Raw genomic sequence first — 25,566 nt, 5'->3', positions numbered from 1 at the left:
GTAATGCCTAAAAATCTAATAACCTGTTTCTCGCAAAGAGAAAACCCATCAATTGATATGTTGACATTAAGATCCTGTGAGTAGGGTTTTCTAAAATAAACGAAATTTGTCTTATTAACATTCAAAGATAACTTGTTTGATTTAAACCAATTCAATATATTCAATAATTCAGTGTTCAAACGATTAACAAGTGTCCCTATGTCATAATCTGATGTAATAATGGATGTATCATCAGCAAAAAGTATAAAATTCAAAGATGGAGAAGAACCTATAATATCATTTATATAAATGTTAAACAACAGAGGCCCTAAAATGACACATGTGACACATGGCTTAGCGTTATCAAAGATCAAGATGATCATCCTTTCTTTTTCTTTTTCTTTTTCATCGGGAAACATCTTGCTGAACTGGGCGACTGTTGTGGCGAGGAATCACTCAAAGCTCTCCGGGTTGCCGGTTTCGAACGCCATCTCGAGGCGGACAAGACCGAAGAATGGATGACTCAAACTCATCTGTGCCCGCATGATACTAGGTGTACTCATCTCTATGAGGTCAGTACCACGTTTCCAGCACGAAAAAAATAACGATACACCAGAAAAAGTTTATTACAAAGGTAAAGACGGCTAGAATATGAGTTTAATATCACATAATTATACATAAAAGCAAAAAGTACGCTACAATTCTGTAAAATATCATAGGCAGTAGAAAACGAGTGCAATAAAATTTACCTGAAAGTACCAACCAGTGAATAAAAAAAGGGCCACAGAGGTAAATATATCTGGACTCACCAAAAATCCGGTTTACAGAAACTTTGGGCGAACGGCCATAGAGGAAATAAATCGCCCAATCCCATAAACATTTGGGTGTATTCAAATATAATGATAAGATATGGATTAATCAACGTGTGGTAGAAACATTCAGGACTTAAAACGCCATAATATTTACATTAAAAAACGCCCGCACGGCGTCTGGTCGGGCTACATCATTATCCTCAAGGCACAATGAATTAAGTTGCCTTCAAAGATTCATCTTGCATGGCAGGGATGATTCCTTTCCGAAAGGTGATATCAAACAACTCTTCCACGTCACCGATGTTTGGGTATTCATGGAGCGCCCATTTCAAGTACGTCTCAAATTCGTTCCAGTCTACCATGCCGTCACTGTCCATATCGATGGCGGCAAGGGCCTTCTTGGTGTCGGAACAGCGATAGCAGGAGAAGTAGGGCGCCATGAAGCCGTTGTAGAAAGAGTCGAACTGCAGCATGTCGTCACTTTTCCCTTCCCTCAGATCCCACTCGTCCCACATCTCGCGGACTTTATCCAGCATGTTCTTGGCATGTGGGCTGTTTACTTGAAACTGATCTATGGCATTTCTCATCTTTTCGTCCAGACTTCCTCCAGCCCGATCGAACAGCAAGGCCAAACCCACCATACTCATGTACTCTTCCTTCCTGCCATATTGTGAAAAAAAAATGCATGTGTATTTACTATATTGTGGATGCTATGGATATATGAATATAATATATATATATATATATATATATATATATATATATCTATATATATATATAATATATTCATATATATATATATATGAATATATTATATATATCAAAAATATATATACATATATATATATATATATATATATATATATATAATAATGATTATTATTATCATTATAGAATTATACATCAAGGATCGACATCAACAAAGTTTCATAATCAAATTGCATTAAAATCATCAAAAGTACAATTTCCGAATGCCCGCAAATGAAATTTCGTGACCCGAAAAATATAAGGAAAAGCGTAAAAGATACAGTAATGGGATAAAACATCTCAAATGATATGATTAAACCATGATAATTATGAAAGAATTGAAAATATCACAGAGTGCGTCAAATATTATGTAGGCCTACTGTGACTATTAAAGGAATAGGAAATCAAGAGAGTAAAACGTCAGAAAGTGAAATGATTTGATAAAACAGCACATTACTATAAACCTTGATAATTATGTGAAGATTGGCAGGTACAATGTATGTCAAAGAGCTTCAAATGGCAGTACGCTTTCTAAATTTATTCATACTGAATTAGGGCACTATAACACGATCTTACATGACACAACATCTTCATGAAATAATCAGAATCATTTATGTAGGGTATAACTTTACTTCTATGAGCGGACAGAAAAGATCTAGAGGAAATTTATGATAGAAAACCATGGGCGTCACCAGGGGGGGGGGGGGGGGTGCGTTGGGTGCGAACGCACCCCCCTTCAGACCAAAAAAACAAACAAAAACAACAACAACAAAAAAACCAAATCAGTCTGCGAGCAACCTCAACGCCGGACCCTGAATAATATTTTTTTTTTATCTATTTTTTTTGGTTGAAATTTTGCATCGAGGAAAAAAAAAATCGTGGGCATAAACAATTCGCACCCCTGGTTCTTGCAGCACTGATTTTATATATATCTACTCTGGTACAAGTGTATTCTATACAGTGTTTACTATTTAGATAGATTTTGGACATCCTTCCCATGCTTGGTCACTTCGACGCCACCTCGCTGGTCATACCTCCACCAGTCATGAACATAAACCGACACCCTTGACTACCAGTGACGGATCCAGAGGGAGGGGCGCACCAGGCGTCCCCCCCCCCCGCCCCCTCTTAATTTCCAAAGCGAAAAAGTGTAGCTACAAACGGCAGTTTTTGGACTGTAAAATGTCAAAATTTTCAAGCTCGCTCTCTCCGCTCGCTGGCATTTAGTCGTAATGCCATTCTCCTGAAGTTGCTACCAGTAATTGCCGGCAGTTCCACCCGGTGCGCCCCCCCTTACTGCAAAAAAAAAAAAATATAGCTACAAACGGCAGTTTTGGGACTGTAAAATGTCACAATTTTCAAGCTCGCTCGCTCCGCTCGCTCGCATTTAAATTCTCCTGATATTGCTGCCAGTAATTGCCAGCAGTTGCGCCCGGTGCGCCCCCCTTCGAAAGCAAAAAAGATATATCTTCAAACGGCAGTTTTGGGACTGTAAAATGTCAAAATTTTAAAGCTCGCTCGCATTTAATCTTTATGCAGTTCCCATGATGTTACTGCCAGTCATCTGTCTGCAGTTGCGCCCGGTGCGCCCCCCTTAATTTCCAAAGCGAAAAAATATAGCTACAAATATAGCTACATATAGCTATATATAGCTACAGTTTTTCTACTGTAAAATGTCAAAATTTTCCAGCTCGCTCTCTTCGCTCGCTCGTATTGAATCGTTATGCAATTCACCTGATGTTGCTGCCAGTAATTGCCAGCAGTTGCGCCCGGTGGCATGCGCTCCACCCCCCCCCCCCACTTTATTTTCCAAAGCGAAAAAATATGGCTATTGGACGGCAGTTTTTGGACTGTAAAATGTAAAATTTTCAAGCTCGCTCGCATTTAATCATTATTTAATTCAACTGATGTTGCTGCCAGTAATTGCCAGCACTTCCGCCCGGTGCGCCCCCTCCCTTAATTTCCAAAGCGAAAAAATATGGCTAAGAACGGCAGTTTTTGGACTGTAAAATGTAAAATTTTCAAGCTCGCTCGCATTTAATCGTTATGCAATTCAACTGATGTTGCTGCCAGTAATTGCCAGCAGTTCCGCCCGGTGCGCCCCCTCCCTTAATTTCCTAAGCGAAAAAATATGGCTAAGAACGGCAGTTTTTGGACTGTAAAATGTAAAATTTTTAAGCTCGCTCTCTTCGCTCGCTCGCATTTAATCGTTATGCAATTCACCTGATGTTGCTGCCAGTAATTGCCAGTAGTTCCGCCCGGTGCGCCCCCCTCCCTTGATTTCCAAAGCGAAAAAAATATGGCTAAGAACGGCAGCTTTTGGACTGTAAAATGTAAAATTTACAAGCTCGCTCGCTCCGCTCGCTCGCATGTAATCGTTATGCTCTCCTGATATTGCTGCCAGTAATTGCTAGGAGTTGCGCCCGATGTGCCCCCTTAAATTCCAAAGCGAAAAAATATAGCATACATAGCTCGCTCGCATTTAATTGTTATGCATTTCTCCTGGTGTTGCTGCCAGTAATTGCCGGCAGTTGCGCCCGGTGCGCCCTCCCCCTTTATTTCCAAAGCGAAAAAATATAGCTCCAAATGGTAGTTTTTTTACTGTAAAATGTCAAAATTGTCAAGCTCGCTCTCTTCGCTTACTCGCATTTAATCGTTATGCCATTCACCTGATGTTGCTGCCAGTAATTGCCAGCAGTTGCGCCCGGTACGCCCCCCTTAATTTCCAAAGCAAAAAAAATATGGCTACAAACGACAGTTTTTGGACTGTAAAATGTCAAAATTTTAAAGCTCGCTCGCTCCGCTCGCTCGCATGTAATCGTTAAGCCATTCTCCCGATATTGCTGCCAGTAATTTGTCGTTTCACACCGTAATTCTATAATCCATTTATAGGGGGACAACCCCCTCCCAAAACCTCCCCCCCCCCCCCTTGTTCGTTCCGCTTGTTCGGGCTCGGTCGCGTTCATGACATCAGTGTAAGAATTATTACTAGAAGTTTATTTGAATTATACCATTTACAGGGAAATTGTTCAATAACAATTTACTTCAAAATGTACTGCTACCTTAAACAAGTGGGACTGTTTCAAGTCGATAAAAACACGCAAAAAGCCTGCATCAAATTGCACCGTTTACAACATCAAAATGCAAAAATTCTCACCGTGGGAGGGGGACAACGGCCACCTCCACACCCTCCCCCCCCCCTGCTCGCTCCCTCGCATACTAACACCCCCCCCCCCCCCCCCCCCCCCGATGAAGCTACGCCGGTGCCCTTTCCCCGCTTGGTTTCCCCATTAGTAGAGCGGTTAAGCCCTCAAAATCATGAGAATTGTGCAAAATTTGACTAAAGTATGAAACTTTTACCAGTGTTAGTACATACCATAAGATTCATTTTAAGATCGGGAGGTAAGTCTGATTTGACCTCTGATGACCTCCAGAGGTCAATGAACTTTGAATATCAGAATATTGATGTTTGGAGGCATTTGTGAATGATAGGCTTAGATCTTGGTTACGCTGCACTAAATATGCATTTGTACTACAAATCTTCTGATTCCACAGGGCATTGACAGGTTTCTACCTTTGACCTCTGATGACCTTTAGAGGTCAATGACCTCAAAATACCATAATATTGATCTGTGATGTTATTAGTTAATGATAAACATGGTTAAGATGTGCAAAACAAGCATATCTGTTTGCAATGAAACTGTCTTTATATTCCAAAGAGCAAAGACAGGTTTCTAACTCTGACCTCTGGTGACCTTTTAGAGGTCAATGACCTCAAAATATCATAATATTGATCTGTAGTGTCATCATGATTAGTTAATGATAAACATGGTTAAGGCGTACAAAACAAGCATACCTGTTTTACAAGAAATTGTCTTCATTATTCCAAAGAGCACAGATAGGGCTCTACCTTTGACCTCAGGTGACCTTTAGAGGATGTACAAAACAAACACAATTGTAGCCCAGATAGCTACTAGCACATGTTTATGATAAAGAATAGAATAGAATAGAATAGAATAGAATAGAATAGACTAGAGAGTAAAAGAAAACAGAACACTGCAGTCGTTTTCCTAGACACCCTGTGAGGTCAATTATGCTCAGTCTTTTCCCCTTCTTGCAGTTTATGAAACCGTTTATCTTCCTTCCAGCTATTTCCTTTCTTTTCTTTTTTTTTTTTTTGGGGGGGGGGGGGGTCAAAACCACCTCTTCCAAGAAAAGTCTATGGTCATAGGAATTTATAAGTTTGATGTTGGCTACTTTCCCCGCTAGTGGTCAGCACTCTCCATCCCCAAAGCCCCGCGTCAAATTACGGAGAATGACGTGATGACGTGTTTTTGCCCTCTAATCCCCAAACATAAATGACCCTCTGAGCTGGAAGGTGGCCCTCCTGTCAGAATTTATCCCTCTATTTTAGCATTTATTGTTTAGTGGAGTGGGTCAAACAGGAACTCCAAAGACAAATTCAGGGATAATGACCCAGAACAACGATGACGCTGGTTGCCATAAGGACACTAATATTCATTTGATTTATCACTTTGATATCCAAGAAACAATAAAGTCTTTACCAGTGGTTACAGAGAACAAGTGAATGAAGAAACTAAAAGACAGTGGGCGAGTTAATCAGAAAATGAGATGAATCATAGAAAATTGAGTTTTCACAGAAACGAATAGAAGGAGCAAATTGAACATTTGACCAGTAAGGAATTAATTTCTAGTAAACGCCACACCGCGATATAAGATTGAGCCAATGAAATGCTTTAGGGAAAGGAAATTTGTTAGTAGATTAGTTATAAAAAAAAAAAAACATGTCTCAGCCGAGAAATCAGTTAGAGTGGCAAGCACAGTGGGAGCGGCTTCACGCTATTTAGTGAAGCAAAGGCTGCAGAGTTTTGAGGATTTTGAGAGAATTTTCAGGAACTTTGAGAATAGTTGGAGACCACAGAGATAAAGTCAGGAGTTCTACTTTCTTGGTACATCATGCCCCCCCCCCCCTCCTCCAAGTCAACCAACTAATCTTTATCGACGCTGAATGCACCATCGACCTACGCTGTGAATGTGATGAGGATCTGACTGTCATGACTGAACCGGCGAGCAGCAGGACAGTAGGAAAAACTATGAGTCACGATAACACAAAACTCTAGTTTACGCCAATTTGGAGTGCAATTACAAACTCCAAATAGTCAACTGGTGTTATCGGAGATGGAGATGTTGAAGCGCCCTGTCAGACTGATACAAAGTGGAGAGTGATGGTGACGAAGAGAATAGGCCTACTGAGAGCGTGACGGCAGACCGCTCAACGGACGGCCCAGTCACACTGACGAGATCGACAATGACATGCAGACGAGGACCTCATTCGTCGACCGAGAGTAATCATTTAAGAGGAATGACTTTCATTTACGTTTGAAGACATTCCAAGAGATGTAGTAGTCTGATATGTTAAGGGGCAAATCATTCTACTGTTTGCAGTCTTGTAAACATACTTGTATCTTTAGCGAAAACTGTTCGAGTACGTGGACAGTGATAAGTAGGCCCCTATAAATCACTCTGTCGAGTAAATTATATATGAACTAAATGGCTTCTTTTGAACATGTATTATGTTGAAAAGTTCTTGGTAATTCTTTTCCAGGCAAAATGTGTACATGAAAATTCCGATGTTAAAAGCATGTGATGGGAAATGTTAACAGTACGTGCGAATGCTTCTGTGTTTCCTGCTAAACTTGTTTGTTAGTGGGGAAAAGAAAAGAAAAGAGAAGAGAAGTCTCGCTCTACCACGTCTTTTTACCACAACGCCTACGGATATCTTTGTTTCATATTGTTAGTGGAGAAAAGAAAAGAAAAGAGAAGTCTTGCTTCATGAGAGATGTTCAGATCCTGTTCCACACCACAACGCCTACGGATTTCTAGGAAGAAGGTGGGTTTGAATGTCTTATAGGGCCGATAGAGCACCAACAGTAAGTGCAGATTAATTGGCACGCTATCTTTTGAAGAGAAACAATACTTTGTTTCACACAAGATGAAAAAGCAGAAAGACAACTGATAATCATCCGCTCATGAAAAATCAAGCAGAAGTTTTTCAAAACATTTCAAGAGGCATCTTGGTGAGTTACAGTATGTTAAACATGCCAATAATACTGTGAAAAACAAATTGAAGGCCACCTTCAATAGGCCACATGCAATACAGCCCGGCATTTTCCGACATCACAAAAACTTTGATCAACACGTTCCATAATTATATACTTGTGATGGAGAGGGAAAATAGTAAACAACAGCATTGCAAGATTGATGCATTTCTTCCAAGACAACACACAGGAACAGATTCCACGTAGAATACATAAACATGTACTTTGATTTTTCCATTCATTTTCCCATATCATTACACACAATCATTACACACGTATACTTGATATGGTATTCAGCTGTCAGGGCGGTGAGTTGGCTCAGTCGGTAGCGCGTCTGCCTCACGATCACGCGGCCCGGGTTCGAACCCGAGTCTGGACTGAGCACTGTTGTGTGTAAACATACCGTCCCCTCTAGCAAGAGGCAAAACACTCTGTCCCTCGGATAGGACATAAAATGGAGGTCCCGTGTATGAAAGAGTAATAACTCATGCACGTAAAAGATCCCGCTTCATTCATTCATCGCAAAGAGCAGGGTGTCTAACCTGGTGAAGTGGTCCCACCTCACATCCAACTGGACCCCATGGAAGACCAGCTTAAAGGGGAAGGCTAGTAACTGATCAGTGGGAATCAGTGGAAATGCTGGGAGATGATTGTTCCAATCCTTATGGGATTCATTCAAGAGTTCATTGTATATCTATTGTTGTGTGAAAATGATTTGCTTCAGAACGGTCTCATATTCAAGTAATGTGCAGATTAATGCTCCGTCACTGACCAGCTAGGGACGCTAACCTGGAAGCATTAAACTGCACATTACTTGAATATGAGACCATTCTGAAGCAAATCATTTTCACCCAACAATAGATATACAATGAACTCTTGAATGAATCCCATAAGGATTGGAACAATCATCTCCCAGCATTTCCACTGATTCCCACTGATCAGTTACTAGCCTTCCCCTTTAACGTAGCTAAATATGGGCTATCCAGCCATCTTCGCAGATGGAAATTAACAAACAAACAAACAAACAAACAGCTCACTGTGTGCAGACTGAGCACGACCCGATAATTCAGAACCTCTGCCTGAGAAAGGCTTCTAGCCTATCCCGCGAGTCAAAAAGAAGCTTTCTTATCATCTCGTGCATCCTGTACTCTATGTGCAATGCACTCATCATAGAGACAAGCTTGCCTTCACCCAAACTGTTTAGATATTGCCATTGGAAGACTGATGATCGCATACATTGGCTGTGCACCTATAAGAACGCTGGTCTGACCTCAGGATGTCTATCCAGTTTAGTCGTGGAGGAGATCTGTGTGCCGATCGCGTGCTTCACTGAAGACGCAGATGCTGCCCTGTCTTGAAAGAGATCGAGGGTATAGATCTAGACCAATTTCAGCAGGTTACACTGAATCATCACTTGCTGGCAGAGAGTCTTAACCGGATCATGCAGGTGATATTACCCGCTGCCAGCGTACCCTGATTCACACATTGGATGCAAACCGGATGGCGGCATATTGGAAACAACCAATATTTGGGCATGGGGGCACAACTCTTGGCCAGGCCCAAGTGTTAAGGAGTATCGGGCATAAAGAAGACAATTAGAGTAAATAGTAGTTCCACTCCTATTTGGAAATGAGGTTCATAAACAGGTCATTGAAAAAATGCCCAAAATTTCCTGATGTAATGACCCAAACTTAATTGGATGACAATAGCAAGTTGCAAGACACAGGGTTGCTTCATGTGGAATGCATGTTATGCCTCACAGTATGTCGCTTTCCAGATGGTCCATGACGTCACTGTATGCTCCAGGACCATGAGTCATTCACCGAAACCATACAGCCCACGAGCTTGACACTGACCAACACAGGCCCGCCAGCTCGAACCTAGGTAGCATTGCCCATGAGCTTGACACTTAGGCAAACCAGGCCCATAAGAGTCCGACACATGGGGGGAGGGGGAGGTCCACAAGACCTACACTGAATAGATTAAGCTTTCTGATGTAATACATATATTAATCTCGTGGGCCTTGTTTTCCTCGAGTGTCGAGCTCGCGGACCGCACAGCTTGTGGGCCTATTATATTTGATGTCGAGCTCATTGACCTTGTTCATCTACTAGTATAGTATTTAGGTCACGGGATGTATGACTCGTGGACTGCGTAACTCATGGGCTGTACGACTCGGGTTGTTTGACTCGTGACGTACATCTGATGAGGTGGGCCTGTTGTTTTCTGGTTAGCATCTCCAGTGTCACCCTTTCATCCAGTTCAAGGGACTTTGCCATATGCCTGTTCACAAACTATTAAGCATCAACCCAAAATATGGTACTCCTCTCCCCACCTTCCATGTTTAAGCGTACAAATTTTGTCCAGTACAAATTGGATAATGTTGCACATAATTTCATGCAAGCTAGTCTGCATAACTAACCCAAACATAAATATTATATTTGAGGTCACTGCCATCACTGAAGACACGTAAGCTTCATTTATGAAGTAATTGACCGCTCACATTCCTGAGACCTGTTACTATGAACCAATGCTTTGTGGAATGTGCATACATACTTTGATTATAATGTAAAGGCATGATTTGTACATGATTAAACATTTAGGATTAAACCAATGAAGCCAAACATCAATATTCGCAATCCTACACAAATTTTTAGTGATATTCTAAAAGTCTGACCTCACATTGTCCCGAGAGGTCAAAGTTGGATATACACAGGGTAATGACCAATGTTCTGTGGAATGAGAAGACACTTCTTGTACAGTGTAGTATAAATGCTAATAGCATAATGCATGATTGCACACCAGGTATACAGTTAACCATTGAATATACATCAAATATCGATATTTTGATATTTTGAGGTCATTGACTTGTCACAGTCCTCATAGGTCAAAGGCAGAGACATGTAAATAATTTCCCTTGATCTGAGGAATAGGAAAACGATTCAGTTGTAACACAAATGAATTTTTAGGACATCGTTATGTTTATCATCAACCAATTGCACCAAATATCAAAATTCTGATAATTTGAGGTCAATAATTGACCTCTGGAGGTCATTAGAGGTCAAAGGTAGAAACCTGTTAAGGATTTATGGAACATGAAGACAATTCCACTGTAACAAAAATGAGTTTTTAGTACATCATTACCATATTATTTAACATTAATCAATGATGCAAAGTATCAATTTTTATCAAATTTTGAGGTCATTGACCTCTGGAGGTCATCGGAGGTCAAAGGTAGAAACCTGTCAGGGTTCTATGGAACATGAAGACAATTCCACTGTAACAAAAATGAGTTTTTAGTACATCATTACCATATTGAACATTAATCAATGACGCAAAATATCAATTTCTATCAAATTTTGAGGTCATTGACCTTTGGAGGTCATCAGATGTCAATTCAGACTTACCTCCCGATCTTAAAATGAATCTGATAACATGTACTAACACTGGTGAAAGTTTCATGCTTTAGTCAAACTTTGCACAATTTTTCGGCTTATCTGCTCTACTACATGGAGCTACTAACAGGCGTAAATCTCTGTTAGTAGCTCCATGGTTTCCCCAACAACAGTAACAGGGCATTGTCTGGGGATTGAGAGCTTCCTATATTCCAGAAGTCTGTCAAAAAAAAAAAAAAAAGCTCGTTACACTGGGGTCAAAACGCACCCCCCTTGAAAAAAAGCTGGTGACGCCCCTGGAAAACACTGGTTCTTCAATTAGACTGTAAAAATGTACTCAACAAATTGATTTTCTTCATAACTATTAACTTCGCAGTGGGTTTTCTCACCTGCCAGCCCTCACATCTTCAAGAATCAGCTTCTTCATCTTGTTGGCCAATTCCAAGGTGAACTGGGGATTATCTCCAAAGAGATTAACTAATCGGTGACGGATCATCTCCTTGCTGGCCATGGTGGTAATCCTCACGGGCGCCTTCTCACCGAAGAATCTGGCCAAGTCGAAATCTTCAGGCTGCAGGGTAAAGACGAAATCGATGGCGCGCGCTCCGAAAATCGGCTGCTTGATATGTGGGTCTTTCCCTGTTGTGATTTTGGTGACGTTGACGGCGGCCTGGCGAAGGTAGGTGCAGTTATACTTCCTGAGGACCTTCTTGTTGCCGAGGCGAATGAGATTCATCAAGGTGACACAGGTTGAAGCATGACCAATTGCAGCACCCTCCGTACAAACGCTGGCCCAGACGCCGTTCGCACCATCCATTAGAGCCTGGGTTTGGAATCGGAGAGAATTCTTTTTTTAATCTTCACCTCATGACTGACAGACATTGACAGACGTGGGAAACTTATATTATGTTATCATGATAATGGATGCACAAGGAAACAAATTCGCAGCACAACACTGATTTCATCTTTTTCATCTTTGTTCGGTCTTTACGAGCTTAAGATTTCAAGATGTGGAAGAAGACATCTCAACAGCGGCAGAGCAGTTGATTGTACAAGACGTGTTTAGTATGATTTATTGCGTTACAGTAGACTGTTGTTGAATACAGAGTTATACTGCAAGATAAGGCGTTGATTCCATTAAATTTTCATTAGGCCTCCACATCGATAAGTCACGTTGCTTTTTAAAAAGAATATCTCTTCACAAAAATTGTTGTTGTTTTTTATTTTCTTGCAATACAGTCCTCTGAACAACGGTCCCTTTCAAGGATTCTACGCTGGTGGCGTGGGTGTGTTGAGCTTTATGCTTGTTTCCGCTTATGCTGGTTGACTTGGCTTAAAAAAAAAGATGATTATGAAGGACATTACGCTACAATTTAGAAGCTAATGAAATTCATTATGGATAGATGGGTCTCGGATGGGTCTATGTAATATACCCATCAGACGGATCAGTTTGTGTAAGACATCATGACTGGACTGCGGTATCTCGCAATCCGGCCGCAATGCGCAGATCTTATCCATGTATTCACCGGATGCGTACCCAGGTTCAGTTCAGTCAAGTCGGATATCTACTCAAAACCAGGAAATGATGAAAGAAATGGTTAAGTAACCGTTACCTGGAAATCGTCTTTTTGCTTGACTATGATAGATAGGTAGATGAGATGAGTGTAGCTGATGAACCTTGCATGCAACATTTATTAGTGTTAGGATTAATTTGTTCCTCTCAAGCATTTCTCCAAGAAGAAGTCTATCACACTTTCATCTGTACCGATTTGTTGATTTTCAACTCACCTGTAGCACAGTTGTATCACAGTTGCCATACTTTTCATGGACGTGAACCAGCAGATGTCCCTTCCACCCGTTGTCGTCCATGATTTTGCGGATGTACCGCGCCCACATGCCGCACTCCTCGGGCAGGGCTTTACCCATGGGCTCCTCAAACACGATCCCAAAAGGACGTCGATTTGGCGGCAGTTGGGCAAAGAAGGATACCACCTTAAAGAGTCTGACAGAGTGTTTAGGCATCACGTCGCCTATATCTCTGAAATTGAACATCACCTTGGCCTTAGAACTGAGGTTCTCGTAGCACCAGTTGTTCCACTTGCTGAGCAGTGCGCACATGTTGTCTATGGAGAACCTGTTGAAGTCATATACAGAGTCGCCCAGGTCCACCTCAAAGATCACGTTGTACAGACCCGCTGGTTGCAGTTTGCGGATACCAAGAGGAACGTTTGTAGTGTCTGGTACCTTGTCTTTTGCACCTATTCATTGTCCAAACACCAAAGAAAAAGTATTAAGATTTCTTTTTTTTAGCTTTAAATAAACATCCTTAGAAAGTATTAGTTTTTTGTTCTTACGATATCTTATCAATACTTCACCCAAAGTGTGCAATTCTGAAAATGCAAAATCTCCCTCGCGTGAGAGGGGTACACCGTAACCCCCTCCCCCTTCCACACGCACCTGTTTAGTCTTTTTCCATTTGGCACTTTTGAGATTGACAAATTTCCTAATATTATATTTCATCAAGAGTGTACATGTCCCCCCAAAATTACAATCCACTTTTTGCACTATTTACACCCAACATGACTAAACCGTCTAAATGCTACTCCAGAGTCTTAAAATATAACATCTTAGCTCTATTTTGCAAAAAAAAAACCAAAAAAAAAACCAAAAAAAAAAAACACTATTCAATTTGGTTAAGCGGTTACAGAGGAATGTGGATTGTTGTAAAGAATGTCGTGAGTTTGATTCTTCAAGTTTAGCACTTCACACAGAGAAATTAGGGTTCTATTAGGGTTCATATTTTCACCCTACGAGCAAATCTAACTAAAAGGCACCCTATAGGGTTCGGGATGGGTGTAGGGGTGCAAATCCGAACCCTAAAGGGAGCCAAGTCTTAAGGGTTCGAATTTGGAACCATTCCATAGTCTTTCCCGAAAGCTGACATGTGGGTGTTGAATGGTGTTTGCTTGAAATGCCACACTATTTTTGGATATTATCGTATATTTTTATTTGAAAATATAACTACACGTTGTTAAAGAGTAACAGTGTCATCAGTAATACTGTACTAAAAAAATTACTACTTGAATTAAACATTTGTTTTTTCTTCTCGCACCGGGATCAAGAATATCATTTCAATGACGTTATCATAGAGTACACGTATTATGCGTGCACGCGTGGACCGTTCAGCACTTGGTCAATGGCAAAGCTAAAATCGCATGCGCACGCCACGCCGTTGGTCGCGCGGTATACGTACGTACGTGCATACTACTGACGTTCCTCGTTTGAAATGGACAGACGACCGTGAGGTTGGGATGATGAATTAATCTTTTTGATAAGCCAAACGTTGTGAGTAGATAGTTGTACTATAATTCCGTTGAAAATATTTCACAGTAATCGATGATGATATGTGTGAATTATGCTAATCGAATGCTGAGTGGTGAAAACTGATGCGAAAGAGTTGTATCGAGGTACATGTGTACTAACATGTCAGAAGTGCGATCATACATATCAGGTACATACAGTAAAGCATAGCGAATAAGTCAATGAAAGTGCACGGTAATACGGAAAGCCTCAACCAAGGTACTAACTACGACCAACAGCCCCATACGCATAGCCATAGCGTAATTACGCTATGCGTATGGGGCTGCTGGACGCAGTTACCAAGGTACGTACGTAAATAGGTGACCGGATATAGTCGCATCATATTCGTTAATAGGAATTATTACGTTTGAGCCGAGTTGAGGCTCAGTTGGATATTGGTTTCTGTGAAGTTGACACGAAGAACGATGTAGGCATGTATGATGTGCCTAATGAATAAAAATAGCGTTCCTGGTTCATTTAGGAGAATTTAAGACATGTATGAAGATTGAAGTCAGAAAATTTAGGTTGGCCTTGACTCCTTGTTGTCTATCAATGAAAATAGAATGTGTGTTATAAATTAGCAATGCCATAGTCACAGAGCATAAGCAATGATACACGATATGTGAATTTAGATAATATCTACTGGAGAAGTTGCATGTGCTAGACATGACATAAAATAAGTCACACAAACAAGGTATGTAAACGGTAAATCACTTCAGAAGTACAACTACAGGGTACTTGATCCCATACTTTAGCAGGTAGATATTCCAATATTGATTGTATGTTGAACATTGTTTTATTCAATTACAGGTTGAGCCTTGCTGATCCATGCTGATGCATGGTGTTAGCTTGGTCTCATACTGGGCCAAAGGGACCTGTGATTATTCATCATCGAGTTCACTATGCATCAAGTTCAATAATGGTCTTCAGGATGAGTGATGCAGGTCAACCTCGAGAGACTGGTGAGCCATATAGGATGCCAGAGCTGGAGATGGAAGATGTTCAGGATGTCAATCCTGGTTCCTCGTTGAGTCAGTGTGGAAGCCATGCCAGTCCTTCTGAGAGTGATGGCCAGAAGGGCATACTATTTGGCAGCTGAAGCAGGTGCTATAGAAACGCATCAAAAACTAGAGCTCGAGGAGTTTCGACTTATGCAGCGTAAGATGAGATTAGCTATGAAGACCAAGCTGCAGGTTGCTGAAGCAGAGGATCAGATATACCTTGACTACGAGAACAAGAAGTTGGGAGTCGGCTTTCCTGTGAAAGCAGAGGATGAAACCTTGCTGTACCGAACTGAATGCGCCAACCAACCAGTACACACGAGTACACCGATTTCCCTGACTAGAGAAGTAGCAAAAACGTTATTTTCAAATTTTCTTTGACTTTTAGCAGATATAGTCCAAAAGCCAATAAGATCATCAGCATCATGTAGTATCCCTGAACCAGGTTTGATGAAAGCCCATCAATTTTTCTGTAGATACATCCGCACAGACCGGGAGACAGACAGGCAACCTGAAAACATATGCCTCCGGCACCATTCAGGGCAGAGGCATAATAATGAGACTCCTATGTCATAGGCTATGTCATGTATGTTTAAACCATATAAAATTTGAGACGGGTCACATTGAATTCCCCCCCCCCCCCCCATTAGAATTGCTAAACACCACGGCTCTAGAAACATCTTTCCATTTTAATCCAGAAAGTAATCACCTCCCTGTTTTTAGCCGAGGGTGAGCATGAAGCCACTCCATGAATAGAAGATTAGCATTTATTTTTTTTTTGCAAAATATATGTGAATATGTCTAATTTCATAGATAACGATAACTATTTATTCTGTCTTCTAAACTGTTGTCAGGTTATTCCCTTTCTTAGAATGCACTGGGCTTGAATATTTACAAGAATACTCTAAAGAAATATATAATAGAAAAAAACAAGAGAACGGACTGGCAAATTACAAATTTAAACACTACCTAAAGAGAACTTGACTTCTATTCACTTTTATCTTTTTTCTTTTTTTTTTGGGGGGGGGGGGGGGTGGATTATGGATGAAAATATGAATCTGCTAATGGATATGAAATACTCAAATTATGCTTTCCATTATATTTCATACTAGATGGGGTTAATTTGTATTGTTCATATATTAGATATTTCTTCACCATCGATAGCCTCAGTGCTTCAATAACACATGCACACTTTGAATTGATTGTTTAAGTAGGGAACAAAAAAAAAATAAGTCGCCTGCTGTTTTTTGTAGTAGACAGCCACACAATGTATGTCAATTTTGGGCAATCTCTGGCAATGCAATGTCATAAGTGGAATAGCTTTGTGACACTTGACAGAAGCATGATTTTCTCACAAACCCTTTATGTATATAAGGATTGAAAAATAGAGTTTGTTCCAAAACCTGAGAAAACTCAACATATCATATCTACTTTTTTTTGCATATAAAAGAACACTGGACTTCACTCTTTAAGAAGGCAGAAACTACATGTATTATCATTGCCCTTACATACGTCAGTGACTTGTTGAGGAAATGTGCATGTTTTACCTAAAAGAAAAAAAAGTGAAATTCTCTTTAGGTTTTCCTTGAATTGTTCTACGCATGTGACATCATAAACTCTTCTCACTCTGCTGCGACTGCACAAATGATTTAAAGATTATTAACTTTTGAACTGAATGTCCGCTTTTCACTTTTTTTTACTGATGTGTTCTAATAGTATAAGCCAGTTCGGGGTACCAGTTTGAGCATGTGCGGAAAAAGGTTATTTGTTTGAAAAGATTTTATTTTCTGCATTTCATATTTTCTTTCAGAATACAAAAATAACAAAGGCAGGTTCAATTACACAAATACAATTCTGAAAATTATTGACATATTACATAGTAAGTCATATTTTGTATATAAAGACAAATGAAACGTTAAATAACATACAAAATGTTTATATGGCCAATAATGACTTGATTCACAGTACAATATATAATATATACATATAATGCAGAGGGCCGCCGTTATAAGCCGTGCTTGAACAGACGGACAGCCAGAGTTAAATTACCATTTTTTATTGTAGTACTTGAACACTAATACGGATGGGCCATGTTAAAATGCATGTAAATCCAGTTTTATACAATTACTTGGTAAACAGGAGTGGTGCCTGTGAGTGCGTGTGCAGGTGATGAAGCGCGAAAGTGTTGATGGTCAGCACTTCTAAGAAAATGATTGAATATGTTATAATATGGGCGAAGGGTCAAGCAGCAAAGTAAAAGAAAGGGAAAAGGGGGTGGACCAAAATATTGCCTTGTTGTTGAGTATAAGAGGTACATGTTTAATGATTACTGTACCGTATGATATTGTGCCAAGAAATATTTCTTTGTATTTGCCTTAAAGGAATAGAGAGATGTGCACTGTTTTATGTGGAGAGGGAGTGAATTTGTACCGAGAGACAGGTTGGTTTTTTAATTTCACTGAGATAAGCATCTGTAATGCTAGGATTATTCATGGAATCCTTATAAATGGTGCCTGCCAGTACATCCACTTGACAGCAAGCCTGGTATTTGGCAATGTTAACACACAAAAAAAGTTTGTTAACATATTCAAAACAGCACTTAATAAAATAGATGATTCCCTATTAAGTGTTGATTGACGAACCATACTGGTCACTTCATCTACACTGGTTAGATTCATTCTTTGTTTGAATATGAGTTCCATAAATGGCTATGGTGGGCAAGCTGCTGCATTATGTCACTTTGAATTGAGTGAAGTGCCTAACCAACTGAGAAAAATGAAAGGTCAGTTGTACCTATGTGCACATGAGCTATCTCCGGACTGGCTTATTGCTGCGCATTCACTCAATCCACATGTAGGTCTATATGAAGGTGGACTTGCCCTCTAACTCTGATTATAATTTTAAGCTTTCTTTAAGTAGGTTGTATAAAGTGCTGATATATTTGTGTAAGGTTTGGTGAAAATTAAGTGTTAAAATGATTGGAAGAGTTGTGAGACTGTAACATCAACACTTGAGGTATTTCTCATGCATGATCATAAATCTCTGTAAAATATTGATGGTAATACATGTAGTAATAATGATAATGATAATAATAATAATAATAGTAGTACAATGATGATGATAGTAGTAATAATATATTTTGCTTCTGATCATTATGCTTGTGATGGTGCCAATACCAATACATGTACCTGCTTTATAAATGTGAAAAATCGAGTGCTCTTTACAATATTTTGAATGTTGGGGCTAAACTGCATACATTGTGTAATTATGTTTATGGTCTACTGAGTACAATGTGCTTCTTGTTTCCATCGCTTGAAAAAACAACAACAATGTATCAAAAAAATTGTTTTTAAACTTGTCTCACAAGACATATTCCTTCCTCTTTATGTCCAGTTTGTCATACCACTGATTGGTTAACTTTATTTTCCCTTTCTGAGGTTACATTTTCTGTGGAATTGTTAATGTTAATTTGATGCAATGAAAAGTGTTTTCAGATGTGCTATTCTGCCCAAGATTTATAACTGGGACATATCTTTAGCTGTGTGCATAAAAAAGTAACCAAATTTAGATGTGCATTCTTCATTTTTTGATTCTTTTTTTTTCACCTTTCTTATCATTGGTGTAATTGTATATGAAAAACAAAATGTGAAGTATACTAATTGTATAATGGCGCACATTCGCTAGCTCTCAAGTTTGGAATTGGATGGAATATGTCAGTACAAGTAGTGAGTTTCAAATATATATGACAGAACTTTGCCATACCCTTCATTGTTTTGGCAATAACTTGTGTACGAGAAATCAGAGTTGACATATCGCTATTAATGTCTAAGAGCGTCATAAAGGTGCTTTTGATTACACATAAAGGTGCTTAAGATGTACCGGTAAATTCAAGGTACATATCTATGATCCATTCTAGAAGTAGAAGGACAATGTGAAAGATATTTGTCACATAGTTTACTATTACTCTGCACAAGCTTCAGGGATTTTTTAAATAAAAAGAATTAGTGCTTTTTGTCAATGTGGTAACTTCCTTTAAAAGAAGAAAAAGTAATCATTTGATGGAAAGAACAAATATTTTTTTCTTTTTCAATGTACTGACCAAATTTCATACATTTTTGATTTACATTGCCCTTTTTATGACAAAATATGCATCTCGTATTAGAATTTGTAGAAATACAATGTATATTTGATGTTCACTTTAAAGTAAACCATGAAAAAGAAAATAGCTGTTAACTTGTCCCTCTTCCATTAGACATATATTAAAATGTTAATAATTTATATGTAAGTATGCACTGTATTCATCATGTTTATGTTCTATTTGTTGTTGAATTGAAGTCTCTGACTTCATTTTTCGAAAGATTGTGGATTTAATTGACTGAGAAACTGTGTGTAAATCTATGCATGCTATTTTGCGTCATGTCTGGAGTGTTGCCTTAGGTAATTGTTTGTGAAGTCAGTGAAGGCATCCAGTAGACATTGGGTAATTGTTTGTGAAGTCAGTGAAGGCATCCAGTATATAATTATTTTGGTTAAAAAAAAAAGGTTATAATTTTCACCATATGGGGTGCAGAAAGGTAACCCTATATAGAGACGTGTGCAAATTGTATTGCATCCTATATTGCGGTGATTTTATCACCCCATAGGGGGCAAAATTACAACAATAACAATATGAACCATAATGGGTGCAGGTATGAGGTGCAGAAAGGGAACCCTGTATAGAGGTCCATATTTGCACCTTATAGGGTGTTGAATATAGGGTGCTAAATAAGAACCCCCCAAAATAGAACCCTAAATGGAGCCGCTGGTGTTACAACGATATGAACCAGAAAGGGAGCAAATTTGCACCTGAATTTTTGTTCACCATATGGGGTGAAGAAAGGGAACCCAATGTAGGGGTGCAAATATGCACCAGATATGGTGTTGAATATAGGGTGCTAAATAAGCACCCCCAAAAATAGAACCCTGAATGGAGGCGCTGGTGTTACAACGATATGAACCCTATTGGGTGCAGAAAGGGAACCCAATGGAGGGGTGCAAATATGCACCATATATGGTGTTAAATATAGGGTGCTAAATAAGCACCCCCAAAAATAGAACCCTAAATGGAGCCGCTGGTGTTACAACGATATGCACCCTGTAGGGTGCAAATTAGAACCGTAATTTCTCTGTGTGTTGGATGCTCTTGGAAATGCAAATTAATGCGTGAACACAATAGACAGAACTTGGAGGGAAGAGACTTCTGACATGCTCTACAAAATTCCTCATTTCTCTTTAACCACTGAAGCAAATCGAATGGGGTTTTCTGTAAGATGTGGGCAATGAGTTATAGTTTGATATCCTGAAATTGCATTTGGATTTATTCAAGACCAATTTTAAAGCTACCGTTGCGGAGAGCACCGCTGTATTTTTTTTGGACATATGGTACATCACATCTGTCATTTCAATTCCACTAAACATGCAAAACATTCCCTCATTTGGGAGGGCGATGTGCAATTCCAGTCCACCCCCCCCCCCGCCAGCTCCCTTTTATAGATGTATAGGCCTACTTTCTTTTGTTGGCAACTCACTAAATATTCCATTAAATTTCCCCCTAAATATTCCATTCAATTTTTCTAGAAAATTTGCAAGACCTCCCTTGTATGGAAAAGTTACATGATAATATACCCGTCCCAAACCCTCTCCAACTGTCTGTCAAAAAAAAGTATTGTTTCCAAAATACTATGTCGATGATACGGTTAAGAGTAACAACACGATGTTTTGCTCGTGGTTGACATTATTAGTATTATCTCCATCATCTTCCCATCTTCTCATCTGCTATTTCAATTTGGTAAGAAATGATATCGATGTTGAGGTTAGCTTCTGTTCCATTCAATGAAATAAAAATTGTCACTGTAGATTCATCTTGCAATTCACTGATATCCGTGTTTTGGATATGCATTCGTCTGGTATCATCATTCCAGACTTAAAACATTTTACACTCTAATCAAAAGAAAATATCAGTTTCTCTGCAAAACTGACGCCCACAATGAATTAAGCGTCCCTGGGAAAGGACAGCCCGTGCATGATCACATAAATCTTTAAAGCCTTCTTTATCAGTATACACATTTCCAGAGAATGTAATTTCTTTCCATTATTTAGATGGGTCAGGTAAGTCCATTTCTATTTAGGTATATTTCATTTAAAATCTTTTTTTTTTTTTTTAATAGAGTCTGCTCTTTCAGAATCTATTAATAACCGATGCTAACTTTGAAACGATATCTGGGGACTTTCGGTGTTTTTAAAGTGCAAGAATACAGAACAGTTCTTCAATTTGCCAAAACGATATGAATTATCATGGTGGTAAACCTAAGAAAACATAGCGTTTTAGGTATATAGCTTTTTCAAATTGAAGAAATTCTTCCTATATGAGTTGTTTCTATCGCAATTAATTCGCAACAATATAATTTGTCAATCAGTTGCAGGTATAGATTTCTCCTTTAAAGGGGAAGGCTAGTAACTGATCAGTGGGAATCAGTGGAAATGCTGGGAGATGATTGTTCCAATCCTTATGGGATTCATTCCAGAGTTCATTGTATATCTATTGTTGTGTGAAAATGATTTGCTTCAGAACGGTCTCATATTCAAGTAATGTGCAGATTAATGCTCCGTCACTGACCAGGGACGCTAACCTGGAAGCATTAAACTGCACATTACTTGAATATGAGACCATTCTGAAGCAAATCATTTTCACACAACAATAGATATACAATGAACTCTTGAATGAATCCCATAAGGATTGGAACAATCATCTCCCAGCATTTCCACTGATTCCCACTGATCAGTTACTAGCCTTCCCCTTTAAGTGGCGTAATAGTATCTACCACAGGATATTCATTGAATAATAGCTCATTTGGTGCTTCAAGTCACACAATAGAACAATGATATCTAAAATAGCCATTATAACATACTGTATAAGAAAAGAAAGAAAACCACAATTCTTGCATGGCTGTTAAAAAGTGAATACCTGCAGTTATCTCGGAGAAGGCCCAGAGACCATCGGGGTTTTCCCCTCGCTCCTTTAGCTGCTTGACGAAATCATCATCCACGCGGGTCATGTGGGAGAAGGAGGCCACGATGGTGTGCTTAAAGCCGCACTTTTTCACCTCTTCATAGATTTTCCACTTGTTCTCCAGGGTGTGGCCCCGCAGTTGCGCTACGGTGCTTTCCCGCATCGAGTTGTCCAGCACGAAAAGGTCCAAGTCGCGAAGAACTTGATATTTGCCAAGTGCTTTTGCAACGTCCTTCTCGTACACTGTGCCCAGAGCTTCTACTTTTGATGTCATCTTGTCCGTCTATAGTTACAACTGAAATATACAATATTTTCGTTTTATTATTTTTGTTTTTTATGTTTTTTTCCCTTTTGCAGGGTCGGCGAACGGGGGGGGGGGGGGCTCGGCCCCCACTTTTTTTTTTCAGATAATGCATAGGTATGCATAGGGTATAACCACTTGCCTCCTCCTCTCCGGAAGTGGCACCAGAAAAGAAAAAAGAGAGGGGCTTGAGGGGCTTGGGGTTTAGAAGTGCGGGTAAAGGCCTTTTTGTTTTTTGTTTTTTGTTTTGTTTTATTTTGTTTTTTTGCTTGTTAGCTGATGAAAGCCCGGGAAGTGGTACCAAAAATATAAACTTCCCTCCCCCCGCAACACACACACACACACACACACACACACACACACACTGTCAAAACGTGGCGTCGGCCGTGTTTTGCTGTCCCGTCCTGTCTCGTAACTCTCATCCTGAGTCCCATACTCTTTATTGCTGTGCCGATGATTCTTTTATCGTGTACTTTATTCTAAATTGATCCCTGGTGGTTTCTTTTTACGAGAATTTTAAAGGAATTTCTTGGAGAATGAACTTGAAGATAACTCCGGTTAGAATCTAAACCTGGGTGTTATACATTATGGAACGGATATGTATACAGCAGCCTACATTCATACATGATAAATCTGAAATGATACTTGTTTGTACTTTTGAATGAAATAACTCTGAAAACTTCATTACTCTCTATCATGCGGTAAGAGGAAATAAAAGAAAACGAATGTGATATAGCTGAATAACATACCTCAAGTGTGTGATTTTGATGTAGGCCTGCCACCTAAATCAAGGCTTGCTTCCACGGAGAGCGTGGATGGTGAAAAAAAACACTTCGCGTGAAGAGTAAAACACCACTGACGTGCACAGCCGGTCTAACGTTCGTGTAAGGACCACTTCAGCTTGCCCTCCTGTTCGGCGAACGCTCAGTTGAAATTCTGCGGAGACTGGGTATACCCTCTATTACAAGTGCATGGTTATAGATGTGTCCTTGGAAAGAGAATGGTTATAATGGGGGTAGCGTCGACAATACCCGTCACACCCACTCAACCGACTACGTTCTATAGAAGAATGTCCTATATCAAATATTAATAAATATTTTCCATCATGGGTACCGCATTGATAGTCTATTTTTGGCCCATTGACATCCATTCGGTCAAAATCTCGAGCATTTTGTTTCCATTTGGCGGTGCATCCCGTAAAAAGGCATTGCATGTTTGTTTGCATATTTCATGTTATGTACGTAGGTGAGTTAAATACTGTGCTTTCATCTATATCTCTTAAATGAAGCGAATTGTGTCAATATTAACTCAAGCAGTAGGCCCTATATCTCAAGCAAACATGATAGAAAATATCAATTCAATTCAATTCAATTCAATTCTTATTACGACCTTATTTTCATCAGACAGAAAGATATATTGCAAGTACAGAAAGTTTATACATCATTATTTCAATCATACATGTTTATTGTTAACAATTTGCAAGTAATGTAGGCCATTAGTTTTTTTTTTATAAATTCAATAATCATGATATGCATGAAACAATGAATAAAAACAATGCATACATTGCAATTCTATATATGCAAAAAGTAAATGTATCGGTGGAACAGAGCCCTCTGTATACGTACTAAAAGGCGGAGCTTGCAAAGCTAGATCACTTAAATAAAAAGTCGAATCATGTTTATATCCCAATCTATCTACTCACTGCTTGTATATATTATATAGTTGGAGCAATTCACATATTTTCAACAGATTAACCCCCCCCCCAAAAAAAAAACCACATTGTTACAACATTAACTTCAACAGGCATGGAAATATAGATGAATCTTAAGTATTAAACTTATAAGAGATCACGAAATTAATATACAAGAAACATTCGATGCATTCTCATGGTATAACAAACCGAGACACAATGCTCGACATTTTGACTGGATGACTATGAACTCCCCCTCCCCCCTAAAAAAAGGTCATTCATAAACGCCACAGGGCAGCCAAAAATGCACAATGGACATTTGAATTCGCCAAAGAGCAACCAAAAGTGCAAAAACGTCTTTCGTGTTCTCTATGTGCAGTCAAGGAAGGACACCTGACTAAAGTTCAAGCGTTCAAATTTGCCAAAAGGGATTCGCACTCACAACTGGTGTATTCACTTTACCTCTGTATTTAGCATTATACATGAATTATTGTAAAGTATTTTATTGTTTTACACTATTCTTTATGTTTTAAAGGCCCATGTCCATAAAGGTCCACATTATAAGATTAGGTATTAATCCATCATTGACGTTCTCCTGCACGTACATTCGCTAGCCCTTATTCATGATATATATTCATCTATTCTTTCTGTCTCAGTTCCTTTCATAAAGGGCCTATGTTTTGTACAGTAACATGTTCACCCATCCTTGCATGCATACACCTGCACAACACGTCAGTAGGTATAGATTGTATTTCTCTCAGGTGTTTGGAGCATGTTTGTCTCAATTTTGGTCAAAGGCGTTTAGATGATGTAATGCGTATTCGTTTGCGCATTTACTGATGTGAAACCAGAGTCTAGACTTACCAAAGATAATTCTATTTAAGAGGACTCGCTCAGCTTTCAATCAGTACGAATGAGAACGGTGGGGCCATTTGAAGACTGGCGCGGAAGCGCACGAAAGAAGAAGACTAGTATAGATCCTGGAACCCGACGTGCACATAATATGACAGTATACCGCTTCAGTGTTAATGTAAAGTTGGATTAGCAAAATCACTCTGACTTTAAGGAAATGAGCATTTGTCCAGACTTTATTCCGAGATTTTATTACATTAGA

General features: G+C 39.4%; 1 protein-coding gene across 1 annotated transcript; it reads right to left on the bottom strand.

Moving 5' to 3' along the window:
• Positions 1 to 1,006: 1,006 nt before the first annotated feature.
• LOC139723746 (uncharacterized) lies at positions 1,007 to 22,735 on the bottom strand. The gene is made up of 4 exons (XM_071634959.1): positions 22,417 to 22,735; positions 12,841 to 13,310; positions 11,442 to 11,875; positions 1,007 to 1,451 (listed from the first exon to the last, which is right to left on the bottom strand). Exons 1-4 carry the CDS (start codon positions 22,733 to 22,735, stop codon positions 1,007 to 1,009), a joined length of 1,668 nt encoding a protein of 555 aa, XP_071491060.1.
• Between the last annotated feature and the right edge of the window lie 2,831 nt (positions 22,736 to 25,566).

This window comes from Diadema antillarum, unplaced genomic scaffold (genome assembly GCF_040938485.1).
Source record: "Diadema antillarum isolate AM-2024a unplaced genomic scaffold, OU_Dant_1.0 scf00000199, whole genome shotgun sequence".
Lineage (NCBI taxonomy): Eukaryota > Metazoa > Echinodermata > Echinoidea > Diadematoida > Diadematidae > Diadema > Diadema antillarum.
The sequence above is the reverse complement of the archived record's forward strand: the minus strand, read 5'-3'. Positions and strand labels throughout refer to the sequence as shown.

Excerpts from the sequence above, each read along its gene's own strand:
- LOC139723746 (XM_071634959.1), bottom strand. The coding sequence starts at position 22,735 with ATGACATCAAAAGTAGAAGCTCTGGGCACAGTGTACGAGAAGGACGTT. Across the intron at positions 13,311-22,416 it reads CTTCTCCGAGATAACTGCAG|GTGCAAAAGACAAGGTACCA; the intron begins GTATTCACTTTT and ends GACAATGAATAG. Across the intron at positions 1,452-11,441 it reads GAAGATGTGAGGGCTGGCAG|GAAGGAAGAGTACATGAGTA; the intron begins GTGAGAAAACCC and ends ACAATATGGCAG.